Source organism: Protopterus annectens, chromosome 2.part2 (genome assembly GCF_019279795.1).
Source record: "Protopterus annectens isolate FY-2018-M chromosome 2.part2, PAN1.0, whole genome shotgun sequence".
Taxonomy (NCBI): Eukaryota; Metazoa; Chordata; order Ceratodontiformes; family Protopteridae; genus Protopterus; species Protopterus annectens.
Window position 1 is genome coordinate 925,178,945 of NC_056730.1, and position 20,697 is coordinate 925,199,641.

Sequence of the window (20,697 nt, forward strand, 5' to 3'; positions counted from 1 at the left end):
CAAATATACTTTATAAGCACTTACACGAATGCATAGATCGTGCAATCCCTAAGAGAACCAAGATGCTATCCTCCAAAAAAAGGAAGCCAATCTGGTGGTCCCCTGCCATAAACAAACTCTAGAACAGAAGAAAGAAACTGTTGCAAAAAAGAGTAAAATCCCATGATTGGAGGAACTCCCTGGTCAGCCTCAGTAAGAAGCTGATATCCCTCATAAAATCCTCCAGAGCTAGTTACGAAAACAAAATCGCCACTGACTCTAAAGACAACCACAAAGCATTCTATAGCTATGTCAAGAATATCAATGGCAACATTCAGATCTGCTCTGAGTTACAGCACAATAGCACTAAATATACAGAACCAACTGATATTGCCAACATCCTGGCAGATAGGTTCTGTGGTAGCGTTACCCCCCCCCATCCCCTAAAGGGCCCATCTCTATACTGGAAAAATGCAAAGTTCCTGTAATCATGGCTGCACAGGTAAAAAATACACTCTCCAAAGCCAAGAACACAGCATCCATGGGACCTGACAACATCCCAGGCTGTGTTCTACATGAACTTCAGAATGAACTGGCACCCCACCTAAGTACCATGTTCAATCATAGCCTCACCTCAGGCTATGTGCCCACTGAATGGCACACAGCGATGGTTATCCCACTCCACAAAGGGGGAGCCACCACGGACCCCAGAAACTACTGCCCCATTAGCCTGACAAGCCTGGTCTGCAAGGCTATGGAATGTATCATCATGGAACTTATAAACAATGACACTGATAATCTCCAAACTCTGGATCCCACCCAGTTTGGGTTTGTAAAAGGCAGATCATGTCTCCTAAACCTGATAGACTTCTTTGAAGCGATCACCAATGCCATAGATGAGGGTAAGGTGGTTCACACAGCCTATCTAGATCTTGCCAAGGCTTTCAACACCATCCCCCACTCTGGAATTATAGATAAACTCACTAAACTAGGTATAAATCCCTATGTCACAAGATGGGTTGCCAACTGACTCACTGACAGAACCCAAACTGTGAAATTAGCAGACTCCAAATCCAACTTCAGACCAGTGACAAGTGAAGTACCACAGGGTTCAGTCCTGGGTCCTCTCCTGTTTGGTATCTACTTTTCTGAAGTACAGGCTAACACAGAAGGTCTTTGGCTAATGAAGTTCACAGATGACTGCAAACTAGGAGCCATAATCAAAACTCCAAAAGATGTGGACATTCTACAAAAGGGCCTTGCTGAGACAGATGCCTGGTGTCAAAGCCATGGCCTCAAGCTCAATGCCAAAAAGTGCATTGTCATCCCTTTTGGCAAAAACTCTGTACCCATGAACTACCACATAGGCGGTAGTCTACTTAACACCGAAAGTGTGATAAGAGACCTTGGGACACAGGTGGACAGTAGTCTCTCCTTTGATAATCACATAGCCACAGTAGTCAGAAATCCTTCTACATGGCACACCTCATCACAAAAGGTTTCTCATTCAGGAAAAAAGAGGTTATTGTTCCCCTCTACTCATCACTCATTAGACCCATTATAGAGTACAATGCCCCTTTTGGTATGTACCTCACAAGACATCTACAATAACTGGAAAGGCCACAGAAATACCTCACAAAGAGGATTACTGACCTCAAACAGATGCCCTATGCAGACCATCTCAAAAAACTGCAGCTTTACTCCGTCGCATATTGCCTACTCAGAGGCAATCTCTGCCTAACACACAAAGCAATGTCAGACCCAGAGATTTTGGACATGCTCCATTTAAAGAAAGTCCCTCCAAGCTACACACTCTAGGGACCTAAACCTTGTCACCACAATAAACAGAACATGCTGGAGGGATAGATTCCTGTCCCAGAGACTTCCCATACTCTGGAACAAACTACCTATCTATATCAAACAAAACCCCTCATTAGCACTCTTCAAGAAAAATCTTGATGATTGGATGGGAGTTAGGAAATTCACCCCGGGGATCATTTCTGTGGCTCTGCTCAACAGTAGCACAGGAAAATAATTTTCTTGGGTGGTGAAAGCCAGGGTACCTTTTGGCTAGGCTTATATAGGCTCTAGGGCCAATAGCCTAGTACCTACCTATGAACATATGAACCTATGTACACAATACTGGGAAGAAATATATAAACAGATTAGAATTAAATGGAGGAAAAGCATTCCTAGTACTAACACTGAAGAAGTGAAATGATGCAAAACAAATGAACAACAGAAGGTGATGAGAAGTGATAACCACAGTTTTGGCAAAAAGTTCCAGATCTTGTGGCTTTAATGAAAAGAGCACTGTCCTGATATTATGGTGCAGGTAATGCAGTAAGTAGTGAACCACAACATGTGAGTAAATATTGTATCCAGGAGGGACTGGAAAGATAAAACAAAAATATGGGAGAGAAGGTAGGCTTGTATGTAATGGGAGAAATCAAAGTAACAGTATAATAAATAATTAACAAAAAGGGAGGCCAAATAATTAAGGAGGAAAGAAGGCACAAGATTAGAAGATGGTAGAACATGTTATTATGGTGTAGAAAATGCATAGTTGTCACTGTGAGGAGACTTTAAATGTTAGATATTGACTAAAACAGCCTATATCTTCTTCTAAGCAGAATCGAGGCTGGCTGTCCTGTGTCAAAATCCAAATAGCAAGTACTACAACTTCCTTAAAAAAGAGCAGACTTGGACTTTGCATTCTGAAATGCAGATGATTTCAGTCAAGAATGAGCAGACATTTAGGAAGAAGTGATTCCCCAAACATTATGGATCAGTGATTCATTGTCATCTTACCTGCAATATCTTGTCAAGCATTGAGGCTGGTGGAATTCAGGAGCTCAGATTAGTGTTCTGCCCCCTAACAGTGACTATCAAGCTGGCATTGCCAGGGAGCTGATTCATTCCTTATGATTGCAGGACATTATTGGACAACCAGTGAGAGGCAGAGTGAGGGCCATCCTCCAGCAGAGGGGTGGGAGATTTTCTGTCTGCTATCACATTCCCTTCCTTTTTGCCATAAAGCACAGTACAATGTGTGCTACATTGGACATATAGGCTGCATGCTTCTGTACACAAATTATTCTAGCTGGAGTGGCTGTATGCTACTTAGTGGATCCTTGTTCTCCTGAGTACCTAGTTGCAAGTGCTGAAATCCAATGAATTCAACTATTTGCTGTTGCATGAGGACATTGCCTGGAGCCTTTTCCTTAGATGGGTTAACTGGCACTGGTTTCTAATTTCCTTCCTTTACTAGCTGGTTCCCCTGAAACCCAAGAAGCAAATCAAGCCTGATTTTCTGGGTCATAGTCAGGGCCAAGACCTCTACATATCAGAGCTGGTGCCATTCAAGGTAGAAGTTTAAAAAAATAGATACTTTTTTGAAAAATCCATAAATGTAAAGGTATTGAGGATGAATAGGTACCAACAGGTACCATTGCATTTAACATTTAATATTTGTGTGAAACAAAAATATAAACCAAAAAGAGTGGAAATGTGTTGTTCAAATGAGGTGACATTGTATGTCAAAACAACACAAGTCATCCAACCAATTTCCATTGCATGGAATGTTAAGAAATGGTAAACTAAATTAAAAATTATCCAAGTATAACATTGTGTTGTGAAAAAAACTTGGATTAGTCAAACATTTTTAATATCACAAGCATATAGTTAGTCTAAAAATAAAAATAATGTATTGATAATTGATTTGATCTCATTTCAATACTGATTTCAAAAAACATGGTAGTCATTATTCAAAAATTCAAAAAAGAGACATAGTGTTTTTTTTAATTTCTCAGTTATTGTATATGTAACAGCTAAAACACAACAAAGGATGGCAATTGTCTTTCTTAATACAAGAGGAAATTTGGGCATTAAATAAAACTTGATGTTTAGTTAAAAAAAAATTATCTGGCAACGATGCTTGAGCAAATAACTGAAATTTGAACCAATACCTGTTAATAGTTTAGAGGCATAAAATATATGTTGCCAATCAGCTCTGATCATTAAATTACTCATTCAACATAAAGGCAACATCTTGAGAGCAGAAAAGGTTATAACCCCTCTATACTCATTACTAATCTGGGCCATAATTGAGTATAATGCCCCATTCATCATGTACCATACAAAGCACTTGCAGCAACTGGAGAGACCTAAAAGGTTTCTAACAAAGATCAAGGAGCTCCATCATGTGCCTTACACAGACCAACTAAAGTCTCTGTCACCATACACTGTGTCATACAGACTTCTTAGAGGAGAATTATGCCTGGCCTGCGGAGCAATCCGTGACCCAAACCTAATGAACTTGCTGCATATCAGTAAATCAAACAGGAATAGGGATACCCATTCCAGGGACCTAAATATAGCCTACAACTTAAATAGGATGTGCTGGAGGGACACATTTATATCCCAGCGACAGCCACATCTTTGGAACAGGCTTTCGATTCATGCAAAACAGAGCAGCTGTATGACACTGTTCAAGAGGAACTTGGACAAATAGATGGAGTTCCATGAATTCTTACCAGGGATAGTGCCCACAACCCTTCTGGACATGGGCAGTCATCACTAAATGCACTATTGACTAGCATTTTCATGGTATTACATTGGGATGAAATGGCTAGGCTTAAAATGACCTCCAAGTCAATAGCCTAATTATCTCCTATGATCTCCTATCCCCCATGAACATCTGTTATCATTATTATACATTTTCTCCAAGTCTGTAAGGAGCAGGAAATACTCTTTGCATAGATTTCCATATATAAAATTGACCAAAATAGAGACTGTTAGTAGTAGCATTATTATGATTATTATTATTATTATTATTATTATTATTATTATTATTATTATTTAAACTGGTAACCAGTCATTTGTCACTAGTCCATATTTATGCACAATATTGTCTTTTAATAAAATAATAGTCCCCTTTAAATAATTAAATCAATAAGTTCAACAACCATATTTCAAAATCAATACCTTATTTACTTTACAGATTTCAACAAATACTGAGATGAACAAAACTTGAGATATGGCAAAAAATGAATGGCTATTTGTGTATAACCATTTTACTTGATCTCAGTATAGCATTTAATTAAGTTGAGCTTGTAGAAGTGGAAATAAAATCCAAATAGTTATTTGATATTCCCCACACTATTGTTTGTAATAATTAGAGATTAATTGGTGGTCCTAAATTTTGAGGTTACAAATGCTTTTATGTGTTTCTTTTCATTTCATAGAAAATCTAATATCTATCCAGTAAAGTATTACTTTAAAATATATAAACAAGTATATGACACAGTATCAGGGAACCTTAAATGTCTATCATGCCATGCTCCAATGCAATGTATAATATTATTTTATGTTTACAAAGAAAGTTATAACTATCTTATTTATGCTCGAAAACATGTTATTATTGATGTTAAAGAAGTAGGTTTTATTATATAAAATATTTTGGATGATAAAATCATTTTAAACATATGAAAACTACCTTCAAATGTAAAGAAAGTCTTATTCAAATACAAAAATAATATATTTATTTATTACATTTGTTAACCGAGTATGTCCAACTGGGCCAGAGACTCATTTTCAGCAGAGACCCGGGAAGAAAAGCTCTGCAAAAATACAAAACAACAACATATAAACAAAAGCATAGTAACAGCAATATATTAGTACAAAAATTATTTTACAATATCAAGAAACAGTGCAGTACAAGGTCATGTTGACTAGAGGAAACCAAGGGAGAAAAGCTTAACAGTAGTGTGACACAACCAAGAAGCAGTAAAAAAATATTACAAACAATATAACTGTACAAAGGCAGTAACAGTAACAACCAAGTAGCAGAACATATAGCTCAATCAGTGAACTGTACAATTACAGTATAGAGTGAGCAAACACTACATAGTATCTAAAAAGTTTGCAAAAAGAGGTTAGGAGGTAGATGAGAAAAAGATTAAAAAAAAACAAATAAAAGACTGGGAAATAGATTAACCTGGGGAGTGGCAGGAGCATAGCCAGTGACTAATAAGGTGCTCCTTTAGAAGAGATTTGAACTGGTAATTTGCTGGACTTTTTGCTATTAAGTCTGGAAGGGTGTTCCAGAGTTTGGCTATTCTTTGTGAGTAAAGGGAGTCACCATGCTGGTTATAATAAATACAAATAAATATAATACTTTTGAGGATTTCATCTTAACCTGGATAGGCAATGTATTCCTAGATCTTAGGTAATATAGATTATAAGATGTCTAAATCCCAAATGTATTTACATTTATTTGTCAAAATGTGTTTTGTACTTTAATTTATTAAATGGTGCTTGAATTATTTTCATCAAATTTAAATTTGCACACACTTTCAAAAACATTAATCTGTCATCTAAATGTGCTGTTGGTGAACTGATGTTGTTAGGAAGCATTAACAGATTGTCAGCAAAAAGTAATATTTTTGGATTAATGATCCTCACTTATTTTAAAACATTCAGCATCTTCATCAAATTATATAACACTTGCTTATGGTGGTATTGCTCAAGCAAATAGACTGAAAGAGGATAATCTGTATGGTTAGTTTTGCTATGTTTATGGATTTTAAAACATAAAATCTTGTTTTCATGTAAGATAAAGAATTATTCAATAATTATTTTTAGAATTTGGGGGGGGCATTTCTAAAGTTGTAAATGAAATCTATTAATGTAAAGAATCAAAACCCTTCTACCCTTCTCAATATCTAAATAAATAATGAATATGCCTAACTTATTAGTACTGTGTAGGTAATTATTATTATTATTATGTTTTTCAGCATTGGTATGTTTAGGACACGATCTGTATTTGGCCTCTAAGTTATCCAGTGCACATAAGGTGTCTTATACTAAAGGTAGAAACATTTGTTCTTTTGGTGCACAGTCCCTATAACAGACCCCTAAATGCAGTATCTGCTTATTCAAATAGTTTAATATGGTACCATGTAATTCTGTAAAGGTGTATAGAAAGTCAGTAGAATAAACAGTATTAAATTTGACTATTGTGCTAATTACATCTGTGTTATGGTTGGTGCAATATATGTTAGCTGGTGTTATTATAATGTATACTACATAGATAGGACTACCAGAAAGTTCAAGAATTAATTCAACATACTACACGTATAGTGAAAGGCAAATTTTAAAATTTCATAAAAATCAGAAATATGCAGTAATAATTTGGATTCTTTTAAATATTGTATCTGGGAACAAGTGAAAAAAATGATAATAGAGGAAGAATCTCTATCTGAGTTATAGTTTAAAATATAATACATTGCTGTTAATTTTATATTAATCAGGAACTTGAATGGAAACTAATTATTTGATCCACTCTTGTCATGTACATTAGACTATGTTACAGTTACTTGTTTTACTGTTAATTTGATAACTGGTGTATTGGTTATATATACTCTTAGTTTTTGAGGTTTCCTTGAAGACTTTGGTCAAGGAGCTAAGACTGTTAAATATCAAACTCAGTTTTATGTCATTTTTAGTAATATGGCTGCTGGTCTAGATTCTCTTGATGATCTCCCTGAACTTTTCAGAAGTTTGTGGTCTGCATAATGACCTACACAAAGAACCATAAATTATTTTTTAAGGGAAATGGTAAACCATCTAGTAGAAGTGGTGTTGGACATGTTAATACAATAATTTATTTGGACTTCATGAACAAAATATTTGCAGAATGTAACCAAAGAAATAATTTGCTGTACCTTAAATCAGTAAAGCATAACTTCAATTCCTAGATGGCAGAGTGCTGATAAAAGCAAAAAACAAGGAACCAAGGTCAGCAAACAGCTTTTCAGAAATATTGAGGTTTTATTTTAAATGCATATCTTTTTATGTTTTATGTGTTTTTTCTAACCTCACAAGTGTATTTGAAAGTGTAGTGATTTTGACAAAGAATTGCTTTCAGCTAGCATTCTTGTTTTTAGGATGCCTTATTTAATGTTTTAAATGATTTTATGGCCAAGTAAAGGCTACTTTTAAACATGTTAGGCATTGTACAACTAGATTCTAATGAAGTCTATAAAGATAAAAGCACATAACCTGTATTTAAAATAAAATTTGCATATCCGTGCAAATCATGGTTTTAGCATTCTATCGACCTTGGTTCCTTGTACCTTAGATCAACTGACAGCAGTAAAACAATTGGTGGATAGAGTGAAAGGAATCTTACTTGTCATAAATGTATGTATTTGAATATGTTTACACTGCAAAAATCAAATAATTAAATATCATGCCTTGGAGACTATAAGCACTGAAAACTCCTTCAACTCCTATAGAGGAGGGTTTACCCATACAGGAAGCCTTTAAGAAATCCTGGGTCATGGCAGCCTAGGGAATGCCCTGAAATGAGTAAAATAAAACAATTGAAAGAGGTAGTGTAAAGTATAGAAAACTAGCATTAGAAGCAAAATACTCATAAGATTTGAAGCGTAATACTATGCAAGTCATGTTAAGCATGTATTATGAGAAAGGTGAATGCTTAATACTCAAATTAAAAAGAAGGAAAAAAAAAACTTAAAGAAGAAAAAGACTAAAAAAATCATAATTCTTAGGACTACATAGAAAATAGGGCATTTCACTGGAATTTCTTGAAGTCTCATGATAAGGTAAAGCAAGATGATTAGGAACCCAAATATCATCACTCTGTGAGTGGTGATAGTGGATATGGCTAAAGCCCTTTAACCTTGAATGATGCTGATTCATACACATTTCAGTCAAATGCTGAGTATAAGAATTTTCATCTAAGCTGAGCTATGGGGCATAAATGAACTTAGAGAGCAAAAATGATGTACCGATAAAATGAGAAAAAGAAAGAAAACCCAATAAAAATATATGTGGAATGATTGTGCTGACTATGCTTCATTAGCCACTGAACTGATGAGAAGAAATTGAACTTTATAAATGCATTCTATGAACACCTTCAGGAATGCATGGATCATGCAATCCCAAATAAAACCAAGACCCAATCCTCCAAAGGCAGACGTCCTGTCTGGTGGACCCCAGCCATAAACAAACTATACAATAGAAGGAGGAAGCTACTACATGATAGAGCAAAATCCCAAAAAGGGAAGGCATCTCTGATCAGTATTAGCAAAAAACTAAGGGTACTCATAAAATCGTCTAAGGCCAGCTTTGAGAGAAAAATTGCACAGGACACTAAGGATAATCACAAGGCTTTCTTTAGTTATGTTAGGAACCTGGGTGGGAATTTCCAGATATGCTCAGAATTAGTCCAAAATGCCAAAAAATACACCGCACCCACAGACATTGCCAACATCCTAGCTGACAGGTTCAGCGCAAACTTCTCCCCCCCTACCCACCAAAAGGTCAAATATCTATCCCAGCAGAGTGCTGCCCCCCTGACATCTCAGATGCTCAGGTAAGAGCCGCTCTCTCCAAAGCAAAAAACACAGCATCAATGGGACCAGATGGTGTCCTGGGCTGTGTCCTACATGAACTCCAAGAAGAGCTAAACCCAAACATAAAACTACTGTTCAATCTCAGCCTTACTACAGGATATGTACCCAAAGAGTGGCGTACAGCAACAGTGGTCTCTCTCCACAAAAGTGGTGCCTCAACGGACCCTGGAAACTATTGCCCCATAAGCCTGACTAGCTTGGTCTGCAAAGCTATGGAAAGGATCATCATGGACCTCATAAATAAAGATATTGGGGACCTACAGACACTGGATCCTACCCAGTTCGGCTTTGTTAAGGGCAGATCCTGCCTCTTAAACCTGGTCAACTTCTTTGAAACAGTCACCAAGGCCATTGATGAAGGGAAGGTGGTCCACACAGCCTACCTGGACCTCACAAAAGCCTTCGATACAATACCCCACTTGGGCATTATAGATAAGCTCACCAGCTTAAATATAAACTCCTGTGTCACTAGATGGGTTGCAAATGGGCTCAAGGACAGAACCCACATGGTTAGAATTGCTGGAGCCATGTCAGACTCCAAACCAGTTACAAGTGGTGTCCCACAAGGCTCAGTCCTGGGACCTCTCTTGTTCGGTATATATTTCTCGGAGGTACAGGCCAACACGGAAGGACTGTGGCTGACCAAGTTCACAGATGACTGCAAACTGGGCGCCATAATCGACTCTCCAGCCGACACAAACATCCTCCAAAAGGGCCTCATAGAAACAGACAACTGGTGCCAGAGCCATGGCCTCAAGTTAAATGCCAAAAAGTGTATAGTCATCCCCTTTGGCAAAAACAAAGTGCCCACAAATTACCACATCGGTGGTAATCCATTAAGTACAGAAGAAGTAATTAGGGACCTGGGGACCCAAGTTGATAGCAATCTCTCATTTACAACCACGTGGCCAAAGTGGTTAGAAAAACATTTTATATAGCCCACCTAATCATGAAGGGATTCACATCTAGATTAGGGGAGGTCATCGTGCCTCTTTACTCATCCCTCATCAAACCCATAAAAGAGTACAATGCCCCTTTTGGGATGTACCTTACCAAACACCTGCAGCAACTGGAAAGACCCCAAAAGTACCTCACCAAGAGGATCAAAGGGCTCAAACAGATGCCATATGCTGCCCGGTTAAAGAAACTCCAGCTCTACTCAGTGGATACCGCCTTCTCAGAGGTGACCTGTGCCTGACATATAAAGCCATGTCCAACCCGGAATTAAGGGACATGCTGCACCTCAAAAAATCCAAATCCCATCGAACTACACGCTCGAGAGACTTGAACCTCAGCACTGAAATAAATAGGACATGCTGGAGGGACAGATTCATAACCCAGAGGCTCCCTTCATTCTGGAATAAAATCTCAGTCCAGTTAAGGCAGAGTCCCTCATTGACTCTCTTCAAGAGGAATCTTGATGAGTGGACGGGAGATCGTAGGTTTACCCCAGGTATCACTTCTGTGTCACTGTTAGACAGAGGCACAGTATACTAACCTCGAAAAAGGGCATAGCAAAATTAATTTAAAATGGGTGGTGAAAGCCAAACATACTCTGGCTAGGCTTATAAATGCCCTAGGGCAGATAGCCTAGTATGAACCTATGAACCTATAATGATTGTTGGAGAACATTATGAAACTCCTTTAATAATTCTATCTTAAGTTGAACAGGATGATAGAACACAGCAATTTCTTTATTATCTAAGGAAATGAAACATGTTTCATGCTTCTACAGATCAAAAAGTAAACTTTTCAAACTTCTTAGAAAGCTAAATCTGCATTTTTAAGCAAGGTTTATAATACTGAGTCTTGACTGATTGTACTGATCTTGTTAATACCAATGGCAATTTTTTATTTGTGATTCTGAATTATTTAAATTCAGTGATGTTGAAGTAGATGGCTTTGTTCTTGGTGCTAAGATTGATTTCACATCAAATGTTCATAATAAAGTTATAGATGAAATTCAGTATGAAAATTACATGGCTTAAATAAAATTTATAAGGATTTTTAATATAAAAATATTAATTACAAAGTGAGTAAATATAACTGGCAGTCCTTGAGTTGATTGAAGCTGCTATACAGTCATCAAATCAGCATATTAGAGCACTTCTATAGTACTTATGAATTTGTTTTAATATTATAATATGTCCATTGTTGATTTACAAGATAGTTGTATGTATAAATGAGAAGAAAAGGGCAGATACGTGGAAGTTACACAATGGCATCAGGCATGGTTTTATTACACTCAGTAAAGAAAATATGCAATATCCATACTTACTCTGGTGTTACTATGTATTAAAATTTCAGAAAGATTGTTTTAATCCCTCTGGTAGACCTGTTATTTCAGGATGTTCTTGTTTCTTGGCAATTCCTGGTAAAATAATAACTCTCTACCTTATATCTGTAAGATGCCATAACTTACTGAAGATTCCAAACATCTATACAGAAGATACAGGAGATTTGATAGACACAAAATATGTAGCTTGCTACTGTAGATGTAGTAAATCTTTACATGTCTGTTACACATCAAGATGGCGTAACTGTTCTGTGACATTTTTGAGTTTGGGGTACAAGAGTATACTGTCTTACATTACAAATTTTGTTGAGTTTTGCCATTCCCTCACATTTATTCTTTATATTTGATATTATACAAACAGATAAGAGGTGTAGCTATGTGGGTGTCCTATTCAGCCAGCTTTGCAAATATTCAAGTAGGGCTTTATAAAGATAACATATGCATTTGCACACATTTTAAAAATGTTTGCTATTATTTTAGATTTAATGATGAACTATTTATACATACCAGTGAAATACAGCTATTTAAGAATTTTATTGATTATATACATCAGAATGATTTTAGTCTGCAATGCACTTCTGATTTCTAGTTGTTATATTACTACGTATGTATGTATTGATCTATTTATTGGTGCAAAGTTATATAACAAACATACTTTAGCCTCTAAAATTCTTTATTAGAAGGTGCACATTTAAGTCATGTAGTAATTAGGATGACTTTCAAAAGGAAGTACTCCAAGTAATTCAGTGTTTTCATGAGCACCTCCATGATAAAACTACTGTCACTGAAGTTAATTGTAAGATTTGTCAGTTCCCACGTTGGGACTTGATGAACAACACTGACAGTGTTTTAAAAGATAAATATAAGCATTGCAGTGGTAGTTTTTCATACCTTGAGGATATTTATTCTGTGATAGAGTTTAATATTTTAAGCAAACAAATAGTGAGTTTAGTCTTTAAGAATTTTGTATGTTTTAAGACAAAATCCATAGTTACCCACTAAGTTACTCATAAAATCTAAGGTTTCATATTCTAGCTGTAGACATGTGTTTGATTTTTTTAATGCACAGTAACTTAAAGAGAACATGTGACAGGGTTTGTTTTTATTCATGTAATGTGTTTAATATGGTCCCTTGTAATAGATATCCAGTTTGTAATTATGAACCGAAAGCAGATAGAATTAATGGTATTAAGTCTGACTATTATTATAATTATACATGTACTACAGTTGGTGTGACATATGTTATTTGGTGTTCTTGTGACTTATATTACATAGGAGAGGCCACAAGAAAGTTCAGTAAAGGAATATAAGAAGATATTAGATGTATAGTGAAAGATGGGTTTGAAAATAATTTAACAAAATATATTCATAAATAAACTGCAATGATTTGGATACTTTATTAAATGTATCCTGGAACAAGTGGATAGTGACAGTAGAGGGGGTAAATGTTTTGATATCATTTTAAGACAGAAGGAGGATATTAAAATTTTAAAATATAGTTTTTCGATCATTGGGACTTAAGGAGGAACTTGAATGGAAACTAATTATTTGACCTTTTTTTGTTTTTATATCGTGTGTTATTGTTAATTGCTTTGCTGTTAATTTGATAACTAATATTGATTTGTTATATATACTTAAATAATTATTTCAACCATAGGGTCTTAAGCAGGAACTTAAATAGAAACCAATTAATTGTGGATCTGAAAAGCAGTTTATTAGCTAGAATGCTCAGAAATTCTAAGAACAAAGTCATACTAAAGTTGCTTCCATGACTGTTGAGAACATTTGTGAACAGTTGGCAAAGGAATGATGAAAGCTGTGGCATACTCCTTTGAAAACTCTGACAGTTAAAAACATTTTACTGATAGTAACATTTTGTACTTTTAGTGTATTACAAAAATACAAAATTAACATTAATGCTTTATGCACATACTGTAGGTAATAATTAAAATAATTTACACCTTGAGAGTGACAGAGATGTAAACTACCACTTTAAATATCATGTCTACTCTCACTTTTTTCTTTAGTTGCAATCCACCAACTGTTCCATATCTAGGAATGTACCTGACTGACCTGGTATTTATTGAGGAAGGCACGCCAAACTTTACTGAAGAAGGGCTTGTAAACTTTTCCAAAATGAGGATGGTAAGTTTGCTTGTTTGTGGATGTACTAAAATACTGGAGTTATTTAACATTGGAAATCAACATTCATTAACATTAATTATGGAAAAATTTATATTAGCATACATTTGAATAATGGCATAAAATATCTAAATTTCTTTCATAGTTATATGGCACAATGGCTCATTGTGTAAGCTTCTAAAGGTTCTTCCTGCTCTTTGTAACCTGAATTGCCCATGTCTCTGAAGTAATATTGAATGGCTGACATTATGCTTTCCACAACCAGCCAGAATTTTTTTTTGATTGGGATAATCAAGACAATCCACAAGCACCAAACTCTTCTTACAGACCACCACCACCAGGATGAAAAAACGCATCAGCTAGTACCAAGAAAATCCAACAATGGTAACACAGAAAAATAGATCTTAGTGCTTTCCTTTTTGATAACAAAACTTCCTCAGAGATAAAATAGAACACAATGTACATGTCATTATATACAACCCCCCAGACCATCTATTAATTAAAACATAAGTTCCAACATCAATTAATTAAAGCACATAATTTAGTTCTAGCAGATTGGGAACATAATAGTGTCTTTACCTCCTCTTATTTTAACAAAGTATTCAGATACTTTAGATTTCATGATGACATACTTATTCTATGGACTGGTGAACTTTCCACTTTTAAACTATTTCTATCAGAGTTAAACAATTCTGCATATTTTTTAAGGTTCACATTTACTGTTAACAAGGATTTGATAAATTATTTTGATTTATCCATTCCAAAGGATTATGTTAATAAAAGATATGGCTCCAATATTTATAGGAAGGAGACATATTCTAACTCCTTTTTACTATGATAGTAGTCACCATTTCATCAAAAAAAGAACATAATTAAAGGACAGATGGTTTGCCTTTCTAGTCTTATATGTGTGGATGAAACCTTAAACACTGAAGTAGAGAAATGAAGTAGAATGATCCACAAAATAAATTATCCTTCTTCATTAGTTTTGTCAGTATAAGAGGAGGTTGTTAAGGGTAGAGAAATTGCATTTGTTCCTATTTTAAGTGTAAAAAAATGCTACACAGAAGAATTGTGATCATAACATGGTAAAAACTAGTAGTAAGCTTGATAAGATGGGTACAATGGTTATTGAGTACAATGATCAACCATCACAAATGAGGAATATTCTTTATAATATGTGGGGCATAGTTTTTCCTGCTGAACAGAAACTAGTACTGAACCCCCATCTAAAAATTACATATAAGAAAGGGGACAATCTTAAAAATATTTTTGAAAGAAACAATCTTAGGTTTAATTACTTGGATCGCTCTAACATGAAATGTGGTTGCTACAAGTATTGCAAATTTATTAATGATGGCCTTTATGTGACTGTAGAAGGTCATGATAAAACCCTTAGATGTCAGGGAATTTGTTGCTATAAAACAAAGATGTGTGTGTGTTTAGTACTTGTACTTCTTGCCCAGCATTCTATATATGTAAAACTACAAGGACTCCAAAAGAGCAAATTTATGAACATGTATACAATATTAAGAAATTTAAATTGATTATTGCAATTTATAAACATTCACTGCAATGTTCTTGTTTTAAAAGATTTTTGTTTTTCATTATTGATAGAGTTTACGATGCTGAAGGGGGGGTAACAATGAGCTTTCATTGAAAAAGATAGAGTTAAGGTGGCAAATATATCTCAATGCCATGATGAAACCTGTGTTGAATGAGACCTTATATTTAAACAGCATTTAAAAAACAGGGTTGCAATTCTGGCTTGTTGGAACTTGGCATTGTGAGTCATGACATTTCAATACAAAGCTTTTTTAGAATCCAGCAATATATTGAAGTTATGCAGATGTACCCTGGTGACTTAGAATCACAATCCCTTTCTAAGAGCACCCCACACAATGAATTCCAACAAACATAACCACACTAAAAAAATTATCAAAAATTTTGAAGAAAAATGACAGTTTTCTTTTGTCTCTGTTCATCTGCTAGTTTTATTAATTGTTTTCTCTGTGATTTTGAACCTACTATTACCTATGTTGCTCAGTAACATAAAATGAGAGGTGCACTTCTTTCTATTCCTTATGCGCTCCAGATTAGGTGATGCAGAAAATTAGGATATGTGTGCAACGATCACATGAGGTATACGTACCTATAGTGTTCAAAAGCGAGGAAGTAAGATGTCAGAGACAACACTCCTTCACTCCTCTTCTATGTACCTGACCTGCCATATCCCCCATGTATACTGTAGTTGTACATAGCCATTCTACAACATCAGTACATTCTTGCTGTAATATGATATAATGCTACCATCACTCCTGACTTTGTCTTACTTTTTCTGAATGTGTAGCGACATTCAAGTTAGAATGTAAACTGTCAATGAAATAGTGATTTTTTTTATTTGTCTCTAATTTTTTGAAGAATTTGTAGTATACCCTGTCAGTTGTTTTGTTTACTGTTTATTATTGAAATGCAATGCTGCATGCAGCAGAGCTTTAAATATTACTGTAAAAAATAATGTGGTTTCAAAACAATGCACAAGTAAGTTACAATATATTTTTTTTACGTAGGGGCTATAGATAGGATATTTAAGTGTTTTATTGGTGCAACAGTATGTCACTGCAGTATGACAGTAATTACTTTAAAACTGCAACAGAATGGCATTGCAGTTCCCTTCCTGACTTCCATTAGAAGTACAATATTAAGGGGGCACAAGTAAGGCATTTTGTTAAGTGTACTGAGGTCTTGATCTTTTCAAGATGTAATATATGGTAACAGAAGGGTCAGAGCTGTAAAGCTGCATACCCTTCAACTAATACTTGGACAAGAATAGTGCAGTCAGCCCTGGAGTGCCTTAACTACTTGTTCCTATGTTAATTAAATAATGAACATCAAACTTGGACTGATCTTTATTTTACACTGGCATTATACGGTGGTCCTCATTCCCACCAACTGGCAGTATCAGCTCTGTAGCGTGAGTGTCAGCATTGCTGTGTAACAGGTAAGTTGTGATATAATTTTACTAAGACAAATCCAACAGGCTGACTCCAAACACAGATGGAGCAGCAGCAAAAATTGTAAAGTTCCAAATGGGCAGTAAAAGAACAAGTAATCCAAAATCCAAACACAGAGAGCTAGAAACTGCATAAAAACTAAACTTTTAATATAAAAAATAAATAAAAACAGATGAGCACTTTCGCATATAGCTTCTTTGGATCTTTAGTAAAACACACAACATACTTGAATGTTTAAATAGTATGACATAAGCAGATCTAGATCAAACTGACCAATAAAAGTACTGCATTATAAGTGAATGACGTGCATTCTAGCTAAGAAAAGCCAAAGCACTTAAAGGACAAAATACATAAAAGAAATCTAAATATATGGAATAAAAAATAAACTATAAAACAGTTATACTTTCGGCAATCTGTAAGACTTTAAAATAGGTTTAATAGAAACATGTTCATTCAGACCAGGTTCACAATTTGACCTGAAATTAAGAATCCATTTAGCTTTACTTTCTCTGTTTTATTAGTGACATCACCTAGTCGCTCTGTGGGAACAATAGAGTTAATAGCCATAAACATAAACTTATGGACAGCACCTGCCTGTATAATATGCTTAGCTAACGCATTGGTCTCATTAGACCTCCTAATGCAGTATAGGTGGTCTCTAATTCTGTCACAAAATCATCTGTTTGTCTTCCCTATATAAAGTGGAACACGTAGTGCAATGAGCCAGGTAAACAATGTTACAAGTGTTATAGTTTGCTGTGACTTTAAATTTAAGCAGTTATCCTGAGCAGGGATGTAAAAAGCTATTAGAGTCATCAATAAAACGGCAGAAATTACACTTCCCACAGACATATGTACCAAAGGATAGATGTTCCTTATTAAAACTACTGGAACTAATAGGGTAACGCAACATCTATTTGAGAGATAAGGAATTCTTATAATAAAAATGAGGCCTCTCATGCACCAGCCATGCCGCATCAGAGTCAGTCATAAGAATATTCCAGTTCCTATAAAATCTCTCAAACAGATGTTGTGTTATCCTAGGACATCTGTTTAAGTCAGAGACCACCTACACTGCATTAAGAGGATCAATTGAGACCAATGCATTAGCTAAGCATATTATACAAGCAGGTGCTGTCCCTAAGTTTATGTTTATCGCTGTTGATTCTGTTGTTCCCACAGAATGACTAGGTGATGTTACTAATAAAACAGAGAAAGCAGAGCTGAAATGGATTCTTAATTTTAGGTCAGATTATGAACCTGGCCTGAATGAACATGTTTCTATTAAACCTATTTTAAAGTCTCATAGATTGCAGAAATTATAACTGTTTTTATCGTTTATTTTTTATTCTATATATTTAGATGTTTTTTATGTAGTTTGCCCTTTAAGTGCTTTGGCTTTTCTTAGAATGCACTCCATTCACTTATAATGCAATACTTTTATTGGTCAGTTTGATCTAGATCTGCTTCTGTCATACTATTTAAAAATTCAAGTGTGTTGTGTTTTACTAAAGATCTGAAGAAGCTATATGCGAAAGTACTCATCTGTTTTTATTTTTTTTTTTTATATTAAAATTTCATTTTCCATACAGTTTCCAGTTCTCCGTGCTTGGATTTTGGATTACTTCTTCTCAATTTGCCTGTTTGGAACTATACAATTTTTGCTGCTGTTCTGTTTGCCTGTGTTTGGAGTCAGCCTGTTTGATTCTTTTTGGTACTTTTTTTTTTTTTTTGCTCGCAGGCTCCATTTATTCCCTGTGGAGTTCTTGGATTTTACTGTGATATAATTTTGTTTACACAAAAAGCTAGACTGGCTAGAATACATATTACAAAATGTGGGACTAGTGGAATTCTGTGATAATATCTGCACAAAAAGTAAGGAATATAGAAGCAGTGTACGTATATGTTATGACAATTACAGCGCTGTATTTATTCTATGTGTTATCACAAATACCATACTGTAATTATGATGTGTTAGCCAGATGTTCACAAGCTGTATAAGAGATATTTAGTACATTACAATGAATGTGATTACTTTCTAGGTAAAATTCTGCACTGACAGATTGTGGAAATGGTTGATTTTCAACATACTTAATCAGCAAAGTATCCATTATGTTCTAGGACACTGAACCCACAATTTCTCTAAAGTTTCTTTATTTTCACCCCAACTCAACATCATATGCAGTTAATTTCATTAACATTTTTTTATTAAAATTTTATAAAATGTTGCACGTTTAAGTCCACATTCTTAATAAAGTTTAACACTATGCTTTATATGCGGTAGGAAGAGGGCACAGCAAACCAGTTTTCAGGTATTTTTGTCTTGAAATGTGGTCTTTTAGTTTTATATAAATGCTATTTGTCACATAAATTTGAGTTTCAGCAATCAGAACTGGGATAAAAAGTCAAACAGGAGATGTGAGAAAAGAATGAAACATTTCTCAATTTTATTTACAATAGAGTAACCACAGTTCTGTTTATATGACTTGATGAAGATTGCTATTAGAAATGCTGTTATTCTTCAAATTTACTTTTACTAGTCACACAAGAGATGCTTGGATAGCTGCTTAAAAACCTGGAAGATAGAAACAGTGATATCACATGTGTAGTTACCATGTATCCTTAGTTTAGAAGACATGCTCTCTACTTTCACGTGAATGCTTTTGCTTTAATTTGAAAGCAGTTACCATAACATTTACATAATTTTGAATAAAGATGAGATTCAAATGTGCTTACACTAAGCTGCAATGGTTACTTGCAGTTATGAGTAATTAAAGATGGTTGACCCAGATGCAAATACTTTTCTTAAGCACATTTTTTAAACCAACTAAAGCTGTTTGCAGGGCTTCAAACTCATATGAGGTATTTGAGACAGAAAACTATATCAGCCTTTTGTCTGCAGTGCTGAACAGAACATGGATGTGCAAAGCAATCTGAGATTTCCTGAGGAACACTAACAGTTCTGTGCACATAGTGCATGGAAAACACTCTGGGACAAGCGTATCGAACAGGTGGTCCTAGGGACACAATGCAGCCCACCAAAACATTTTATCTGGCCCTCAGTATGTCCTGCAATGAGCTGTTTTGAATGGACAACTACATGTTAGACATGGTAATACCCCTCCCAATCCTTGCCAAGTATGGTAAGTGGCCCTTGAACTGTATGGTAATTGGCTCCTGAGCAAAAATGTTTGGACAGCCCTGCTGGTGTCAGTATAACTAGTCTACCTCTAACTAAACACTTTAGAATGACATCAACACAGTGTTAGCTTACTGAAAGCAGTTTCTCACTCAAAGAAACAGGTGTGATAAACAGCCTTGCAGCTTAAGTTTCATGCTATGTGGATTTACCAGAGCAGATAAGGATTAGCATGAGGTTACATAAAGGTGACTTACCAATAATAAAGAAATTTTAACTTTAATAAAAAGGAAATATAATTGCTTATATACAATATCTGAGAAAATTTCCAAATTAACTAATTTTTTTTAGATACTCTCCTCCAAAGCAAGGCTCTGTGTAAAGGATATAACTTAGCTTTGACCTGTAAACACACACAAGAATATTTATTTTCAAAATTTGAGTCTTCTTATGATATGAAATTCCTCAGTAATAATTTTATTCATGAATCAATAATTGTTGGTTTGATGTATGTTCCTTTTAAAACTCTATATTATACTTGTTTTATAATTTTAAATACCTGTCTTTCCCCATCAAGGAAAGCAAAATACTTTCCATTATACCATCCACATTTCTGTCAAAGTACATTTTCAAAATAAGTTTGGACAATTTTAATATCCAGAATCTGCAGGTACTTGTCTAAGA

The 20,697-nt window shown here is 35.1% G+C and overlaps 1 protein-coding gene across 1 annotated transcript in view; it reads left to right on the top strand.

Moving 5' to 3' along the window:
* Positions 1-20,697, top strand: part of RASGRF2 (Ras protein specific guanine nucleotide releasing factor 2) — a 1,933,635-nt gene that overhangs the window by 1,827,785 nt on the left and 85,153 nt on the right. Inside the window, exon 25 of the mRNA XM_044064238.1 lies at positions 13,746-13,863. Coding sequence (XP_043920173.1) covers positions 13,746-13,863 — 118 coding nt within the window. The remainder of the gene's footprint in view (positions 1-13,745; positions 13,864-20,697) is intronic.